This window comes from Athalia rosae, chromosome 7 (genome assembly GCF_917208135.1).
Source record: "Athalia rosae chromosome 7, iyAthRosa1.1, whole genome shotgun sequence".
In the NCBI taxonomy this organism is placed as follows: Eukaryota; Metazoa; Arthropoda; class Insecta; order Hymenoptera; family Athaliidae; genus Athalia; species Athalia rosae.
Window position 1 is genome coordinate 12132464 of NC_064032.1, and position 20480 is coordinate 12152943.

At 36.2% G+C, this 20480-nt stretch overlaps 1 protein-coding gene across 2 annotated transcripts; it reads left to right on the forward strand.

The window, feature by feature from the left end:
* The first annotated feature begins 485 nt into the window (after positions 1-485).
* Positions 486-19732, forward strand: LOC105687990 (myc protein). 2 transcript variants are annotated; one of them, XM_012403980.3, is made up of 3 exons: positions 486-1586; positions 4001-4897; positions 13772-19732. In XM_012403980.3, the coding sequence occupies exons 1-3, from the start codon at positions 1547-1549 to the stop codon at positions 14614-14616; spliced, it is 1782 nt and encodes a 593-aa protein (XP_012259403.2). In that variant the 5' UTR covers positions 486-1546; the 3' UTR covers positions 14617-19732. The 2 variants fall into 2 exon arrangements, with proteins under 2 accessions (XP_012259403.2, XP_048514381.1); XM_048658424.1 differs by lacking the exon at positions 486-1586 and adding an exon at positions 2744-3288.
* The last annotated feature ends 748 nt before the right edge of the window (positions 19733-20480 follow it).

Sequence of the window (20480 nt, forward strand, 5' to 3'; positions counted from 1 at the left end):
ACTATATTCTCGCCCCCACGATTCTAAGTCTGATTGAATGATCGAGACTTTGTTCCTTCGGATCGTTTTTCTACTCGGAAAACGTGGAATCATTTTTTGACTCTCTTCTTTCAAACTGTGCTAAGAAAATCAATGAAATCAAACGATATTATTGGATCGGGTTGTTCGACGTTCTATCAGTAATTCGGAAGATCGATTAAAAAATTTCTTTCGTTATTTGATCAACGTTAATCTTGACACAAAAATTTTACAGGGTTACACACGTCTTTGCGAAAGCGAAGAACATCGAGAGGAATCTTAAAATTACTTTAATCTTAACACAAAAATCTTACAGCGTTACACACGTCTCTGCGAATGCAAAGAATATCGAGAGAAATCTCAAAACTACTTTAATCTTAACACAAAAATCTTACAATGTTACACACGTCTTTGCAAATGCAAAGAACATCGAAAGAAATCTCAAAACTACTTTAATCTTAACACAAAAATCTTACAATGTTACACACGTCTTTGCAAATGCAAAGAACATCGAAAGAAATCTTAAAACTACTTTAAATCTTAACACAAAAATCTTACAATGTTACACACGCCTCTGCGAATGCAAAGAACATCGAGAGGAATCGTAGGAAAAAGAGGAGGAATGTGAAAACCTTATCACTACTTCCAGAACTGGAGATGAATCCGAAAATATTTGAAATCGGCGAATCTTCGTTACTCGGGCTACGAACGAACAGGGTGGGGGGCGTCGCCCTGTCGCCGGTCATTCGATCCGCTCCTGGCGCCGGGTGCTTGGGCGAGCCGCGGCGGGTCTAAGTAAATGGAATTCGGATCGTTCAGTTGCCTGTAACCGGCTCGAAGAACCGAACGTGTTTCGTTCGCGCGTCGTATCACCGAGGACCGCTCTGAGCTAGAATGATCTTGTACCTGGCGAATCGAAAGAGTATTGGAATATTTAGTAAATTGAAATTACGGTGTTACGACAAATCTTTGCGCGACATACGATACATTTTTCATTCGTGTTCGTCGTCGTCTTGTTCTTGAAAGAAGCAGCGAAATCTGGTGGTTTAAATAGCCTGAATTTTAAAACAATTGGTTCGACGAGAATTCTACACCTACTGCATTAAACAACTCGAAAATAATCAGCACCGAGGTGCGAATTATCTCGCGTTTTAAATAAAATACGCAAATTGCGAAGCAGACGTAGCCGAGTAAAAGGAAAGAAAAAAAAAAAAAAAAAAAAGGAAGAGAAGAGAAGAGAAGAGGAGGAATTCGCTGGTGAATCGCGGAGGTTCGCGCGCGCGCGCGCGTAAAATAGAAAAATTATCTAATAATAATTAATAAACGAATCTGGTATTCGCGAATAGTAATTAAACTATCTTAATTTAAAGAGAAAATTAAACAAGTTTCTTTTTGGTTTTTTTTTTTTTTTTGGTTTTTTAATTAAGTCGAAGAATTATTATTTTTTTTTTTTTACAATTTTCTTGTTGCAACGCAAGAAACACCACCCCTAAAGGATAAGAAATACACCCTCTGATTAAGAGTGCGCATGAGTAATCACACTTGGTTTTTGGATTATCATTACAAAGGTTAGTAATTTTTAATTAGTTTATTGATTTATATTGTTTCGGAGATATTAGAATATCTTTGAGGTATTGTGAAATTTATGTGTGAAAGTTTCTTCGTAAATTTGAATCGATAGTTTGTGGAATTTCTATGGGACATGCTAATTACTTTCGTGTTGAGGATAATTCGAAATATTTTAGTTTTCTTTCAAAACGAACCTGTACAGTAATAAATTCGATCCGTTTCGAGCTAGGCAAGTAATTTTAATTGAAAGTATCGAACGTCCATTCCTATCATTCAACCAATAAAAAAGTTTTCAATTATTTCAGATCGATTATTAATATGTATCAATTATTAATTTTTCTCTCAATTTTTGATCTGATACTTTATCGCTCTGATATAAATTTGGGGGTTGGTCTTCGTTTTCGCGGCAAAATCAGCCAGACTTTTTTTGTAGCACATTAGCATATGGAACTTTAAAATGAGGTACAGAAAGCGAAAGCGAATTCTCTGCTACTGATACGATTCGTAGATGAATTCAGATTTTTATTCTAAACAAAGTTGGGAAAAAGAATTGACGATTTTTGGTCAAGATCAGAGGACGCTGTTTCGATGTTTTTCTTTCGAGTTTCTCGTTATAATCCCGATTTTTGTAAACCCCAAATTTTTTTCATTCCCCGGAGCTTTTTTCGGGTTTAGCCGCGACTCAAGGTTGTCTCGCGATTCCTCACCAGAAGGTGGAATCCTTTTTGTTTTTGCTTTTTTTTTTCTTATCCGGCTCTTCGTTCTCTTCATTCTTCCACGTTTTGTTTGATTTTTTTTCTCCTCTCACTCTTTCCCCCTTTAAAGTCTACTTACCTGATGTTTTGTTATTCAATTCTCACGTCCTAAGTAACTCCTATGGCTTCTTATTATCGCGTGGGCGTTTAGAGAGGATGTTTTCCTCCTTCTTAGCGAAATAAAGTAATATACATATGTATATATATAATTTGACAAAAGTAAAAAGATGATACACCGTCAAGTGCGAAGAATTTTCTATAGGTTCGCTATCGCAAGTTTCATTCCACGTCGTCCTTGCCCCTCGTCGTCCATTCATTAATTCGCTCGTTCATTCATTAGCGAGAAAAACGAAACTTGAGAAGCGTCCACTACCCTATCCTCGAGTCGAGTCGAGGTGGGGAAAAAAAAAAGGGGGCGTGAGAAGTGAAGAGTCAGATTTTGTCGGGTTCGGATAATTTACGATTACGCGAAACCGGCGGAATATTAATTCTCTCACTCGCGATATTAATTAGTTGCGATGTAACATTCGGTGGATCCGAATAGCGGCCAGAACAGCTCGTCGTAGCCGCGCGTGGCATAGAGTTATCAAGGTCACGTGGTGGGCCCCGAGTAGTCGCGTCGTAGTCATTTTCGGAGTTGCCAGAGCTTGGATCGAGTGAAATTTTTTTTAGTCATCTACAGTAGTCGCGAATAGTACCTCGATACGAACGGTACCCTCCCTATCGAATGGTACACGGTCGTACTTACACGCGTGCAAATATCGCGTTTTAGTATCTCAATGCCGGTATCTCACTACCATATCAACGTGTTACCGCACCTATGTACACCTCTCTGTCAATAAAACTTCAATTTTATTAATTAAATACGATTAATCGATGGCCGGGCGAAGATTAGAATTCGACAGTTCGAAGCGATCTTCAACTGCTGCCACATCTTACTCGAGAAGTGAGACGATTTTTATAAGAAGAAAATTTTACCACCGAAACACCAACGAGCATTTTCTTCACCCCTCCGTCGCGCGATCTTCATCCCTTTTTTCTCACAATTTTGTATTTTCTTCGTAATTCTATTAGCGTGGGATCGGCTCGTATTCTTTGAGGTCTTCTAGTCTGTCACATATGCAGATATCGACCCTGTAGGTTCACGAGAACATCGTGAATCTGATTTTTATTTTTCTGTTTTCTATTATTTCGCTTACCTACTTGGGATTAGAAAAATTTATCGACTGTGTATCCCCCACTTTATATTCGGCGGCTAGAGCCAATACCGCAGTCTTCGAACTGATACACGATTTCTTTTCTTTATTTATATATTTCTACTTTTCATTGTTGCATCCACTTTTCGTTTTCGCTTCTTTGTTTCTCCTTTTTTTTTTTTTTTCTCTTAAAGAATCTTCCGAACTCCTCGAATCCCTTTGCCCAGAAGCCGCCGAAGCCCGACCAAACGACCACCGCACGAACAACATTGTCTCATTAGTGGCGTTTTCTCCTTTTTGTCCAAAGTATTCTACAAAAGCAAGCTCGGTAGCAAAGAAACGTAGAAATGAAAAATGGAAGTTTAAAAACGGGAGAAAACGAAAAAAAAGAAAAAAAGCTGCACCCCCCGAGAAAATTCAAAGCACATTCTCTATCATCGTTTTCGTATTTTTTTGTCGCAGGAAAAACAATGCCGGTACCAACGTGGGATTGTCCCGAATTGGGTCTATTGGACGAACCTCTGGACACAGCAACGGTTGTTTCCGAGGATATATGGAAAAAATTCGACCTAGATTTTCCCCAGGCATTTTCCGCCGAGCAATATCACACGACGATAGAAGACGGGATTTTACCGTCTTCCGGGTACGATCCGTACGACAGAACGACGACGTACGGTTACGAAAAATCATTGTCTTCGTCTCGTTCGGCCGAAGCTGGTGAAATTCGACATCACGATTGTATGTGGGCAGGACTTTGCATAAGCAAAGAACACAACAGGACGCATCCAGCCAAGAAGGATGTACAGATACACAAGAAGGTACCCGCTGGTCGGAGTCTTTTGATAAACCGAAAGCCAACGAACGGCAACAATTCGTCCGCCCAGAGTTTGAACGCGTTGAATTGCACGGTTGTTAAGAATTTGGAAAGTGACGGGGATTCGACGAGGCCGGAAACCCCTCAAAGTTGTGAATCGGAGACCGACGAGTCCGAAGACGAGGTACCCCAATTTCGTCACGATTCCATTAGCATAAACGAAAAACTCTCCGAATATTTGGGAGACGTTGCAACAGCGACAAATGCCGCTCCCGTGAGCGAGGTAACGGGACAACTAGTGAGGAGGACGTTAACCGACAAAAAATCTCATCAAAGGTCCCTCTTCGATCATCATCGTAGAAATCATGGTTCCGTCAACGAACACTCCAGACATCAGCAAGATATCCAAAAAAATTACACGAATAATAACCATACGAACAACACGACGAACATCGTATCGTTGGGAGATCATTGTTACCACCTCAACCAGACGTCGAGCAGTAAAAAGCTCGACCATCTCGGTGTCCAAACGCCTTCCGATTCCGGTGAGTTTTTTCAATAATTTCTTTTTCCATCGTATTTCATCTCCCCCTCTCCAGGCGGACTTTCGAAATGGTCGAATTTCCGACGGATGCTGTTTTCATTTACTGTTCCTTTACCGAAAAGTCGCGGTCACTTTTTTCGTCACCGAACGATGTCGGCCCCGAGGGTCGTCCCAGAGGTTTCGAGTTCAAACGATCCACCTCTGAAAAGCAGGAGCTTTGTTTCCTTTCAGTTTTTGTTTTTGGAGCAGGTACCAATCGCACGACCTCTAAACCGATTCGGGATGACCCCTAGACGCGGCAATTACGGCCGTCGCGGTCATTGGACGACGATGATCACGACGATGTGGAGTAGTAGCACGAGACAATGTGTTTCGAATGTCATGTCCGGTCGATCCACTCTTGAACAATTTCGAAATTTTTGTTTTCGCCAATTATTACATGCAATCATTATAATTATCGTTCGATGCGAGAAACGAGACGAGACGAGAGAAGAGAAGAGAACAATTCGTGTTACGGACACGGCGGGAATAAATATATGTATATTATATGCAAGTCCTTTTTTCTTACTTTTTCACGGATTGCAAGAACAAATTTACCCGAGGAATCCAGACCGTGTATATCGTCGAACGTGGGGACCGGCATATTAATTTTTGATACCTGAGTTAAGAGACCCACTGTGTGATGAACGCGAACCCACTTGACCGTGAGGATATATATAATATATATATATATATATATATATCTGGTATCGTCTGGAGCGCAACAAAGAAACGCGCGTACCTCGCAAGTATTTTTTTTTTTGTTTTTTTTTTTCCCAACAAATTCAGTCTTTCTCATTTTTTGTTCTCCAGACTACGCGAAATTGTAATTTCTATCCGACGAGTTATCAAGGTCAGTTGGCCAGACCCCCGGGTACGTTTAGTTTTAGGTTTCCCGTAGTAGCTTGCCACCGATGATAGTGGTAGTAGTCGTGCCGATGACGTAATTGGCCCTAATCTAACCACGGGCACATGGATGTGTGTAATCTACGCTCGGAGATATAGATTCCCGTATAAAACACACACGTGCTTCTCTTTGTACCGTGGGAGAGTCCTTCGCAATTTATTCATCTCTCTCTCTCTCACTCTCTATTTCCCTCTCTCCAATTCTTTCTTATTTCTTCTATCTTTATCTCTCTTCCGAGTCGTCGCCGACGTCCCGTCGATGCGGAGTTGGTTTAAATGGTAATCACACATGGAATGCGATGACTTGAACCCTTTCGCCGCATGTGCAATCTCCTCCTTACGTATCGTACGTACGTGTGTAATATACGCTATATGTATCCGCTGAAACCTATGTGTACTGCATACGATATAACCGAGAAAAAAACGGTACGTTGACAACCGCATATCAATGTAAAATTCAAAATATCAATAGAAATTTCAACCGGGAAAGCAATGGTATTAATACAGACCACCCCAGTTTTATTGTCCCTCGTAATTCTTACACTCAACAACAATGATCTTAGTTAATTAGAAAATTTCGTTAATTATTCCCCCTTCCTCCCCCCCCCCCCCCCCCCACATGCCCCGCATAATTACATCGCTCAATTTATCCATTGATTACTGCAGATTCTTTTCATCTGCGAACGTCATACGGGTGTCCGATTATTATTGCTGATAATGTGGACAATGTTTTGTTGTTTTTTTTTTTTGTGTCCGCCTTTCTCACGTCGTTGTTACTCTCGTACTCGCCCTTGCCCTTGCCCTTGCCCTTGCCGCTCTTGCTCTTGCCCTCACTCTTGTCCTTGGTTGAAAAATTGCGCAACTTCACCGCTGTAATGTGCATACAGTCTTTTAATTCATTCAGCCTTTAGGCAGAAATATTTTATTGTACGTACACGATGTACGTGCGATCGTTTGTGATACACACACACACACAGGACAGCACGCAAACGCTTGAAAATAACGTTTGCTGAGGTTGTGCAATTGTAAGAGGACCGTATTTCTCTCTCTCTCTCCCTCTCTATCTCTCTCTCTTTTTATTCTCGTTACGATGGAAGATAATTGAGGGTAATAAAAACGTTCGCAATGTGCATGCTTCGATCGGTTGTTCGAAAAACTCACGGGTGTACTCAACGATCATTGCGCATCCCATTCATGCTCTCCCGTGGGATAAAAGGGATGCCGATCGCACGTGTAAACTGGTATAATTTTATTGACAATTTTCATGTACGTCTCTCTGTACACATAATGTACATACCTCTGCACTCCATTTATTTATTCGTTTGGTTGTACCGCGTTGAAAAAGTGATGTGGTATACCTGCGGTGGTGTGTAATAGTAGTAATCATACTATTAGTAGTAGTAGTAGTAGTAGCAGTAGTAATAGTAGTAGTAGTAGTAGTAGTAGTAGTAATAGTAGTGAACGCTATATCGCTGCTTCTGCTGCTGCGCTGTGCTGCTACTACTACTGTATAGTTCATTCATGAATGCTCTCGCACCGGCAAAGTGCGCGTTGTGTTGAATCGTTGCCTGAGATATACGTATTCGCGGTATACGTTGCGTTATACCTACGTATATCTGTCTGTACCCACACACAATACGTGTATAGATTGGGTATATATATATATATATATATCTTACACACGTTACGTACATTTTCTTCGTAAAACTACGGCAAAAGCACTTAGCGTCCTTTTTCGATATTTCTACAAAGCAACCGACGTACGATTTCTTCTTTATTTTTCTTCGGATAAGCCGATATCTCTGCAAATCGTACCGATTGAAAATCTAGATCAGTCGGTTCGGATCGATTCAAGAATTTTGAGAAATTGTTCGCGATTTTTCTTCTCCTTTTTTCGACCCGATGAAGCGTATTGGTATTCGCGCGGTGATGGGAACGGTTTTTAGAAAGTATGGGAATTTTTTTTTTTTTTTTCTCGTTTCCTCCATCGCATAGGGGTTTTGCCAAATTCCGAATTCGACATCACTGCGATGTAACGTAGATACGGGTACACTGTGAATGGTTCGTTCGAATGAGAAAAAATGCGAGAGGATGAATTATAGGGTTTCGAAAAGCCGATCCCTCGTTCCCCGCATCTGCTGCGCCAAAGTAGACGAGCTAGAATTTTAGGGGGGCCGCCGTGCAATTGCACATCGGTATAACATTATCCAATTTTCTCATCGATCTCCAACCGTTCGATAAGACGGTGAACCGTTCAAATTTTCACTGCAGAAGTTTCGACGGATTTTTGACGACGACGACAAAAAGTCATCCTGCGCCCGGTTCGTTTACCTCATTGTCGGATTATTTCCGTTAGTTGTCCGGGTGGGGCAACGGTCGTGAACAATTTCTTATAACCCTTTTCTTTCCTTTCTCCTTCTCCGTTCCACGTGTATGTCCCCACGAGAACATATTATCTCGAAGTCGAAGTTCTCTCGATCCCCTGCAGCGGTACTCCGAATTTAAATCTACTCGGAGTTCGTTGACTCCTAATTTTTTGTTTCCTCGTATACCTCTTGCAGCAAGACTTTTATAAATAATCATGACGATATGCCGACGACGACGACGACGACGACGACGACGACGACGGAGTTGACGATGATAATGATATTATTGTTAATAATAACTACGAAGATGACGTTCGGATAATTTTTTCGTGAATACCTTAATTTGAATTCTCTTAAAACGCATACGGAGTGTGGCATATCCGTTGACAAAATTTATTTTTTTTATTTCTGAAACACTTATCGCAATGCATCGATTTTTTTATACGTGTAAATCTATATCGTCGACGTGATTGTTTCGATTGATGTCGGTGAAAAAAACAAAAAAAAGAAGAAAAAAAATGGCGAAATAAGATAAAAATTATACATTTTATTGCAAATATAAAGGTATGGTAATGTACGGCTGGCGAAGGTCTTTTAAAATTGTGAATTGTTACCGTCTTCTTCAAGGCCGTCCCCTTCGATTGATATAATAGATACGCCATTATTGTGACAGAATAGTTAAAAAAAACTATTCAACAAAAATGAAACGTGCGACACGCCCATATATTGCCTGGCCACCGACAACCGTGATAGAGAAAATAAAAAAATTTACTCATTTATTCGCACATCTTTTGATTCTACCATACTACCCGGCTTCTGAGGTATTTGAAAAATTTGAATTAACCAAAAGCCAAAACAAAAAAAGGTAATGTCACCAAAAAATTCTGAATGCAGAATATCCCATGGTATGTGCTGCACACGCGCGTGTGAAAAAGACTGAAAGAGGAACGCTGGTAATAATTTTCTAGTCTTTTTTTTTTTTTTTTTTTGTCGAACATCAGACCAAAAAACCAGAGACACAGAGAGAGAGAAAAAAAAAAGAGCATAAATAAAATACTAAAATTGTGAAGACGTAGGATTTACTTTTCCTTTTTATTAACCGCTTCGCTTCTCCTCAGTTCGAACCTATGCTCATTCAGATATTCTCGTTTGTATGCTCCGTGTTGCTGAGAATATGTGCGTGAGTAAGAGAAAAATGGAGGGGAAAAAAATCTATTAAAGAAGTGGGGGCGAAAATTCCACGTGCCTGCTATAAACCGAACGTCATTGGAGTAGAGTTAACTCGAAGTCGAGTCAGATCTTCGCATAATCCAGAAATACCTGCGCGTACTTTTATATTACACTCGTGTATATACCTACATTCCCATGCGTATGTGTATACTAGTGTAATAAAATGTACACGTGGATCCGTTGAAAAACCTCGTGGGGGTTTATAAACGATTCTTTATTTGATTCTTTTCTATTTCCCTCTTTTTTATTTCTATTTAAAAAAAAAAAATTTTTTTTTTTTTTTTTTTTTCTTTCTACTCAATAAAATACTGAGCAATCGAAATTATTCAACATTAAATGGGTAATAACTTAATGTGGATGGTCGGTATAAGTACGTACACAAATACATTCACGTTTGATAAATAAAAATTTATTATGCACTCACCTGTTCAATTTTATCGAACCAACGATGACGTGAGTAGTAGCAGGTACTTTTTTCCCTGCGTCAAACTTATTATTATGTATACACGGTATCTCTAAGTATATATATGTAGGTACATTCGGCCACTGACCCTCCGGCAATTATATAAAAATCGATTTTTTTTTTTTTTTTTTGGATTTGTATTTTTTTTTTAATCAATTATTTCTATTGATCGATAGTCAATTAATTTCTCTACCATTATCCGTGAGTTTTTTCTATTTCTTTTTCGTCATTCAAAAAAGCTCTCAGGACCGTACCGTACCGTGTGTAGGGCCATCGCCTTATCTCGCGTTTTCTTCTTTTTCTATTCCTTTTTCTATTTTCGTCTTTTTATAATGTTGAAATCAGACCTTGATCGGATCCATATGCCACGTGCCGCTTGGATGTGGACATTAACGTGTTTCGTATTTAAATTTCTCATTAGATATATTATATCTATATACCTGTATAATGGACGTATACGTACACCTGTTAAAATTTCGTTTATATCATTCGTTGAAAGACAGGTGTGGCTTAATTTCACATATATATATATATATTTCACAAATCAGCATCGTCGTCACGATGATCTTAAAGGATTGGAAACCATTTTGCGGAAATGAAAACTAATACAATTTTCATAAAAGAAATAAAAAAAAAAGGTAAAGAAAAGTTACGTCACGTCACGTCTCCCGCAAAGATTGAAATCACGCCGAGTGATCTGTCTAATAAATTCGCGTCTTCTCATCATAATATGTAACAATTTAGCATGTGTATGTAACTGGCTCTAACCGACTTTCGGCCGTCCATGTAACTGCGAAATACCGATTTTTATTTTCTTTCTCGTTCTTTATCCACCGAATCTCAAGTTTAATCACCTTTAATCGATTCAATCCAATGAATTACCATAGTTATTCAATTCATAATCTAAAAGAATCATAAAAAAAAAAATAAAATAAAATATTGACTTTCTTGAAAAAAAAAGAAAAAAAAACTCGAAAAGAAACCTTGAATTTTACTACGAAAGAAAAAGGATTCTCCACCGAAGACGGGGATCCTCGCCTTTCTCCTAGAAGCAAAAGTCGAGGGAGGATAAGAGAAAAAAAAAAAAAAGAAAAAAATCGTACGGGAAAGAGAACGAAGCGACCTGCGCAGAGGAATTTCGCTTAAACGGCGATGAACGAGACAAGGGTAGTTCCGGTGGAGGGTGGAGTCGCGCTCGCCGCCGTATCTCGGCGGGTCGATAGCGTCGCGACGCGTAGCACCGAGACGGTTGCCGACGCCTACCCCAACACAAGTTCCGGACGGCGTGCCCCGGTTGCGCGCGAAGGCCAGTGACCTAGCCCGGCAAGGTCGCGACGCCTCCGTCTTTTACACTACGGTTACGTTCCCGTGTGTCTGTGTAGCCTGCACGTGCCGTTTACACACACCCAACGTTTTCACGCGTGTAAGTTTATATCCGATATACGTACGCGCGACCACCGCGACCACCGCGTACGCCCGGTCGGGTTGATCGTGAATCGCTTCGTGGCGGGGCGCGCGATTCGGACAATTTTTTTCGCCCGTAGCTCGGCCGGCCCACCGAAAATTGTCCGAACTAGCTCGGCCGCTGAACGATTCACGATCGATCCTACCGGGTATACGTCGCGCGTCGGTATCGCAAGCACTTCATTACGTACGTACGTCTGCACGCCGCGACTTTCGGCGTTCAATTTTTCACGGGTTTTACTCGGCATCGCGATACGTACACACGCTCTCACCGATTACTATGTGTAGGTGTAGCCTACGATTGTATTGGTATTTTACTACGTCACATCATATTCCGATAACCTTGATGTTTTATATTGTTGTTTATTTATTGTTCTTTTATGACTTTTCTAATGGTATAGTTTTTCTGTAAAAAAAAAAACCCACATCAATGAGGTCCGGATAAATATCAATTTTTCTTCTTCTTTCGATACACGTAACGATAAGTAGAAGAAGAAATAAACTTCTCACACGGGTCACCGCCAGATGAGTGCAGACCCCTCATCCCTCGAGCCCCTCAATTTTAACGAGTTTCACGTATTTAATGAGAATATTACATTCGTCATTAATATCTAGTATTTTAACAGTGTTACACACTATCATGGTACAGAGAATATGGAACCACCGGTGGTAAAGCCAAGGCCACACGTGTGCCAAAACTCCGGAGGCTCTCGTAGAACCTCGGAAAACTTCGTACGATACATATTATTATTATTTTCTTTTATTTTATTTATTTATTTTTTTTTGTTACAAATCTTTCTCTCCTTTTTTTTTTCATTTTCATGAAACATAATGCGTGGTGTACACGACACGCCAAAGTACATTGCGAAGTAACGATTCGCGTATCGTGTAGCGAATTTGCGTACGTATCGATCCGTTCGCCATTTTGATACGATCCGTGGATCGGCGACGGTTCCTCGATCCGTCTGTTGGAATTTTTGGAAAAATTTCATTCGCTTCTCTCAAATTCAAAAAAATTTCCGACCGAGCACGAGGCGGCGTCACGATCCTCCCGAATCACCCCACACTTTTCCGGGACACGCCCTTACGGTATTCGAGTACACTTTTTTTTACACGCTCGTATACACATAGTCGCGATTCTCGATCCCCGCGCACTTTTCGCGTAGCAGAGGATAAGAAGAGAATATCCCACGTATACGTGTGTAGTGTACGTACACTTTACACACGCGTATCTCCTCCGTGTACCAACACACCCGAGTGACGTACTAGTACCTGTACACACGTTTAACGTATATAGATCGCTTCTTCTCGAACGTCGGTCGGCGGTGGTTACCGTTCGGCGAACTTCTCTTTCTCGCCTGGCTCGCAACATTCTCATTCCGTGAAAGAGAATAGCGAGCCCAGGATAGCAACTTCGTTCCCCGACTGCAGATGACGGATAAAATCGATCGAGCGTACCGATACACACCGATTCGGAATGGTACTCGGGGGCAAAAGAATTCTATGAATGTAAAATGAAACGAAAAAAGAAATAATTAAAAATAAAAAAAAAAAATGAAATAAAATAAAATAAAAATCGATTACGCATACGTAATTTTAAATCCACAAATAAAAAAATAAGGTTCGATCGGTCGGTTGGATCGGACGAAAAGAAAAAGAAAAGGATACACATCTGTTTCGGCGGGAGTGAAATGCGGAACTCGAAAAAATATTTATGACTCTTTTTATTTTGAACTGATTATGAGATTCTAGAGCAGAACTTACGGTACTTTGAAACATTCTTCTTATTTTATTTAATAAGGTTTTTTTTTTTTTTTTCTCCCCCCCCTCTCTTTCACGTATTCTCTTAACCGATATCCTTCCGTGCGTGTATACGTGTAGTCGTCTGGTGTACGCCTACTCAACTTTTCTCTTCGAGCATAAGCCGTGTCGCTCTATACGTATATGTATATAAATTCTTGATCACTGTACGTGATGCAGCATCCGGACCGCGACCGGCGAGTTTTAACGTAGCATAAATACGTAAGTGTACATACAAAATATATACACACGTATGTATACATATATGTATATACATGCGCAGACTGACTCATTTTTATTGACTCATTGTGGTAGTTTAGAAACTAGATGTTCGGTACGTACGTTCGTACCTACCGAACATATTTATAGATAATGGACACGAACAATGATATCATCGAGTTATTTGAGAGAAAAAAAAACAACAAAGAAGAAGAAGGAATAAAATTTATTGTGCGAAATAAATGTATCGTCTGTATCCGCCTGGAAGTATTTATTGAGAAAATATTCTCACGTGCTCCCCGAATCTGATGCGTCCGATTTTTGATATTTTTTTTTTTTTTTTATCGTATATCAATTGTTGCATGGTTGAATTGTTTGATGATTGCAGAGGAGGAAATCGACGTGGTGACATTCGACAAACCGTGCAGACCGGCGTCCTTACCGACGAATCCGAGTGCGGCTGACAAACAGCATCTTCAAAATACGGTAACGTCAGCATTAAAGGATAAATCACCGCCAAGACCGCGCGGTCGTCCTCCGTCGAACGCCCCGAGAAAACGTTCGGCCCAAACAGATCCGAAACCGGCAAAAAGACCGAAGCATAAAACTTACCAAAAGCGTAGTAAGATTTACAACAATTCCAATAACACGAACGGGAATATAAGCAGCGGCAGTAGCGGCAGTAGCGGCAGCGGCAGCGGTAGTGGAAACAGTAGAAACCTGAGCTTGGAAAGGGTTGATTTCAAATTCGATAGAATATCCGGTGGCGAGAGGAACAATTGCACGTCCGATTTCAGATCGATGTCGGGTGGTAGTAGTTCGACGAACGACAGGAATAACGAAAGATTCGAAAGACAGAGTCACAGTAGCGGTAGCAGTAGCGGTGGTAGTAGTAGTAGTAATGCGAAATCGATGCAATCGAGCACCATGTCGAGAAGTAGTTCGGACGACGAACCGGACACGGAAAAGAGGAGTCTTCACAATAACATGGAAAGGCAAAGGAGGATAGAACTTAGGAATTCGTTCGAAGAGTTGAGAGTTTTAGTTCCTGAGGTTGAAATGAAAGAAAAAGCGCCAAAAGTTGTTATACTGAGACAGGCTGCTGTATATTGTGATATGCTTACGGAAATGGGACAAGCTACCTTAGCGACCGTTAACGAACTTAAAAGACGACAGGATCGTCTTAGAACTAAACTTTGTCAATTGAGGAAAAGATTCGCCGCTGCTCGTTAGGAAACAATTTTCAACAATAGAAAAAACAAAATAAAACAAATCTTTTCAGTTTTCTTATACGTCGCATGGATCATCGTTCGATGACATGGATTCGGAAATTTTGAGGGAAAAAAATTGACATATTTATACGTGAATAACTACATATAAAAATTTTACTGACTAAACTGACCCATATAAATAATTCTCGTTTAAAAAAAAAAAAAAATTTTTCTCTTGAAATATTTTTTTCCGCCAATTATTTGTACCTTCTTTCTCTTTTTTTTCTTCATTTCTTCTGTTCTGAATCGAAACTTTACGAATCACAAATTTTCGATGAACCTCCGATATACTTACGTTGACATGAAAAGTAAATAAAATTTGAAGAAAAAAATTAGTATAAAAAATTCATCAAATGATACAAATCACGTGCCACGGTTTTAACAACATTTAATTATAAAAGAAAATTTAATTCTCTTATTTTATTATTATTATTGCTATGTTTTTTTTTTTTTTTTTCTCTTTGAAAATAAATAAACGCAAGTACATATAGTTTAAGCGTAGATTTTGATTATGATTGCGATCACTATTCTTATCGTTGTTATCATTGATATCGTTGACCCGAATAAATCGGCGGGTCGTCATTGTCCTCGCGGAATATCGGGAAGAATTATAATTTCAACTCTAATGTTGAAAGAAAAAAAAATAATAATGATAAATAGGAATCCAAAAAAAACGTGGATAACTAATAATCATTGATTCCTCGCAAAATGGTTAATAAATAATGTTCTATGCTTCTTCTCAATCATTTCTATGATTCATGTAAATACACAAGTAATTATTAATCGCCATAATTATCGGATGTGATTTCTTTTTGATTTTCTGATTTTTTTTTTTTTTTTAATAGTCCATCAGGGGTTGGTACGAACATATATATTACACATATATATGTTATAACGATGGAGAATTAAGCTTTAAATACATACACACATATATATATATATATACATAAATATTATACGAGCATAAACTTTATTAATGATAATAATTTACGTGGTAAATCTTTTAAAACTTTACATAAAAATACATAAATTCACTTCCTATATCTTGTAAATATAGTATATACATTTATATATAAATCTATATATATAGATAAATAATAAAACACACCCATACACACGTTTTATAATAAACATTTTCTTTCTCTTTTTTTTCTGTTTTAATATTATTGATGTTGTTGATACCATTATCACTATCATTATCATTATTAATAATAGTTGGCTAGGATAAAAAATAATGGAATACAAATTAATATACGCGAACCATCTTTAAAGCATCATTATCAATTTTATTGTAATTGTTATGATGATGACAATTATTGTTGCTGTTATTATTATTACTATATTACTTTTATTATTATTATTATCAGCATTATCCAAACGCCTCTCGCTGTGTAAATAATTACGTATAAGACCACAACTACATGAATAAATCATTAAATAAATGAATAAACAAACGAATAAATAAATTAACGGTATATATTTTATAGATTATTAAATTACAATGATGCGTTTCATCATTTGATATAACTGCTGGAATAGAAAGAAAAATAGGAAAAAATCAACAAAAAGAGAAGAGCAAAAATTTTAGCCAACAGCGGTTCTACATATATTATAACTAGTGGCTTACCTCGCTATTTTGATTACACATTAGATATATATATATATGATATATAAACATTGTTATCTTATATACCAACAAATAAATAAATAAATAAATAGGTAAGTGAATAATGAAATAATCTATATAGCAAACTAATTTACCTCCAGGACGTACCGATAATTTTTATACTATACATTATACATATACCCATATACTATACACTTATCCATGCATATTACTATTATGGGTCGTCCAAAGAACTTTAAAAGTCTGGTTAACTGAACTCGCTCTATAATATACATATGATGATAATAAAAACGCAAAAATTGAGAAGAAATGAAAAAAAAGATAATTAATCGAGAAACTTTGAAAAAATATGACGCAACAAAACTGAATACTGAACATAAATTATATGTACATACACATATATATTTATAAAAAAAACAAAAAAGAAAAAAAAATTTTTTTAATTTTCTCAAATCATCTTCTCTCCATCAAAGATCTCAAAAGTAGTATACCCTGTCGATGTTTCGGAAATTATTTATTTATTTATTTATTTCTTTTTTTTCTCCATCTTTCATCCCGATCCACGTACATAAATACAAAGTAAACCAATAAATGAATATTCATATAAACGAACGAATAGCTGTATAAAAAATATAAAATGCTAACAAGAAAACTCTCATGTACCTCGCCAATAATACCTATTTAGATCTCGAATTTTCATGCAATTCTTCGATTCCGGAAGAAAAGGAAAGAAATGAAACAAAAATGTAATGATATTCAAAATATATAACCTCAATAGTCATAGTGATAATAATAACAATAATAATAACAACAACAACAACAACAACAATAATAGTTCTAATAACAATAATGATGATTTTTGTAGCAATAATTAAAATTATAGCCGGGCGTGTTTAATGGCGATCGGATGTACACGTAATTACACAATAATAGTAACTTATTAAAATACATTATGAATAACGAAAGCTATTATTTGATCGCAAAGATATTTGAATATGATTAATTATAATTACGACAAATAGATACACTTGCATAATGAATATATTAAATTTATATTTGTAAACATATAAAATTTATGTATAAAAATTTAAAACAAAATGACTAAGAATTAACGTATAGTTGACACGCTTGGTATAATTACATTCGATCAATATACTTAATCGATCGATAAAATATAATGAAAATGGTAAAGGACATACACGTTTGAAACTATTAATTTCTTTTGTCTTTAGGATTTGATTTTTTTCTTTCTTTTCACCCTGCCCATCGAGTTATGGATCGTTCCCGGTTTGATAGTCGGGATTTTTTATTTTTTTATTTTAATTACTTGGGTTTTTTTTTTTTCTCCATTGCCTTTATCTGGCCAATGCCAATAATCACATAATGCAGCAGCAGCTAACTCGATTGTCTTAAATATCGGACCCCATAATATGTTTAAAAATGGTCCGCAATTTTTTCGGTAGTACCCCCCTTACGCGCGAATCCATTTTCAGGTTCCGCACGTTACGGTTTTCGCTTTTTTCGTCTAATTGTAAGTTCATTTTTCATTTCTTACTTTCTAACTGATATTTATTTATACCGAAATATTTCTTTACATACTGCACCGCCGCGTAAAATTTTTTTTTTACAGGCAATACACGTATTTTCGTATGACAGGATATATGCTTGACGGTTAGGTTATTACCGAAAATTTAATTGTAATACAGAGTGATAAATAAATGATATATGATAATGGATATAATGATAATCATGAAAATCAGATATAACGAAACTAACGTGAAAACAAAATTTGGAAATCAAATCGAGAGAAAACGAAAAACACAATAACCTAATAGGACACTCTGTTATTCGTTATTATCATTATTCCTATTATTATAATCCTTTTTTTTTTAATTTTTATTAGGGTATAGAATTATAGTCGTTTTAAAGAGATCTCCTTTTAAATATACATATATGATATGAATTAGAGGAAAGACAATTAATAAAAAAAAAAGAAATGAAAAAAAAAAACAGAATGCATAAAGATAAAAAAAGAGAAAGAAGAGAAGAAAATAAAATAAATATCGATAAAAACAATAAATATGATTATCCGAAAGACAATGTACAATATATACGCGGTATATTATATACATAAAATTTTGCAGAAAAATAGAAAAAAAATGATAAAAAAATGTACATGACTGCACTTAACCAGCACAGAGACACGGGTACATAATGTGAGAAATAAATTTATTATGTATATTACATATTTGAAATGTGAAGCCGAAATAGAGAAAAAATAAAATAAAAAAACTCACACTCGATTTACACGAACAATAATTTTTGCTAACCTGTAACTAGCATATTATACCTACCATGCAAGCAAAAAAAAAAAAGGAAGAAACTAAACTACAAATACGAATACATATTATCTATATCTATATATATGAATATCTAATATTATTGATTATAACTTATCTTTGATATTTTATATTCTATATACGAATAAGAGAAAAAAAAGGTAAAAAAAAAGCAAAAAAAAAAAAGAATCAACTACCTAATTTAAGAACTAAATAACAACGGTATAATTATTATTATCAATCAATAGTAATAATTATTATTAACAATTACATATTATATATATAAATTTATAACGTCGAAATGAGAGATAGAGAAAAGGAAGATCGAGATGGAGGTTGAAAAGAAATGTGACGAAGGGGTGGAGATATACGCGTTAAAAAAATGTGTTCATTACATATATAGGTGACCCTAGTTCATAGTTCAGTATTTGTTTAAAATAAAATGAAGAAAAAGGAAAAAAAAAAGAAATTTTACAACGCGATATATAACAGTAATAGTAAGATTATTAATAATAATAATAATAATAATAATAATAATAACTAATTCACAACAATGATGATGATAATGATGATGATGATAATGATGAAAATTTTAATGATAACAGTAGTATAATAACGATAGTAATATTAATAATAATATTACGATAGATGATAAGTTTTATACGAAGTAAAGTAGATTTTGAAAACGAAATGAAGAAAATAATAGAAATGAACAAAAAAAATCACACACGAACATATAGAAACAATGATTATTCAATTAGGTAGATTCGACTAACGAATAAAAATGGTACACACGCTCTATTAGTTACACTACCTATAATGACGTATGTATATGGAAAAAAATTTGAAAAAAAAAAAAAACAAAAATGGGAAAACTAAATCGCAATTCAAGTGCTTCGTATATGCATAGTGACTAAAAGTTAATGGTATAGATATTTATATGTTATTGAATGGCTAAAGAAAAATGAGAATCATTTTATACGTATATCCGCAGAACGAGTACAGTTGGTATAGTATAGATAGTACGTGCATAACTGATTTTGCATTAGTTCTTCAAGTCAAAGTCGGTGGAAATTAGGAAAAAATTAAACAAATAAAATTGAAAAAAAAAACCTTGAGGAAGAATTTCAAGAACGTAGGGAATGAAAAAAGACGAAGACATAGTGAGTTCAATTAAATTGAATTAAATGCATACTTGTTCATCGTACCACAGATGTACGCGTGCGATATTATTATTATCATTGTTACATCAATATTACGTCGATTGAAGATAGAGAAAAAACCGGAAACAAATCTACGATTATTGCCTAATTGTTCAAAGAATCATTGATTGAATTTAATTTTTACAAATGAATTTGTTTCTCCTTTTTTTGCGTAGTTCTTTGCTTGCTTTTTCCTTTAATTCCTCCGTTGCGATGTTACGTTGGGTTTTTTCTTCTTCTCGAATAACTTTCGTTTCTTTTATATTTCCATTCCGAAACTTTTCACTTTCCTTTATCTTCAAGGGAACTAAACAAACAAATGGTAAAAACAAATTATACATTTTCTTTCGTTCTTTAATTTTTTTCATCAAAAATATGAACCTGATTTTTTTTTTTTTTTATTAATTGTACCTATCAATTGAATTATTATATTCTATGTTTAACGGGGCAACTTTTAATTTACACACTGTACAGTAGTTGAATTGATCTTGTTCAATAATAAAGTTGAAAAAAAGAAGAAAAAACTAGGAGGAAAGAAAAAGTGGTAACCGGTGGTGATTTACTATTTTTAATTTCTATTATTATTATTGTTATTATTATTATTATCATCCTTTCTTGAATGTTATACTTTGGTTATTTTTTTATCACATACTATTAG

Coding starts and splice junctions, on each gene's coding strand:
- LOC105687990 (XM_048658424.1), top strand. CDS start 3,219: ATGGCCGGGCGAAGATTAGAATTCGACAGTTCGAAGCGATCTTCAACT. Junction 3,289..4,000: donor TGCCACATCTTACTCGAGAA/GTGAGACGATTT, acceptor TTTTTGTCGCAG/GAAAAACAATGCCGGTACCA. Junction 4,898..13,771: donor CCAAACGCCTTCCGATTCCG/GTGAGTTTTTTC, acceptor TGATGATTGCAG/AGGAGGAAATCGACGTGGTG.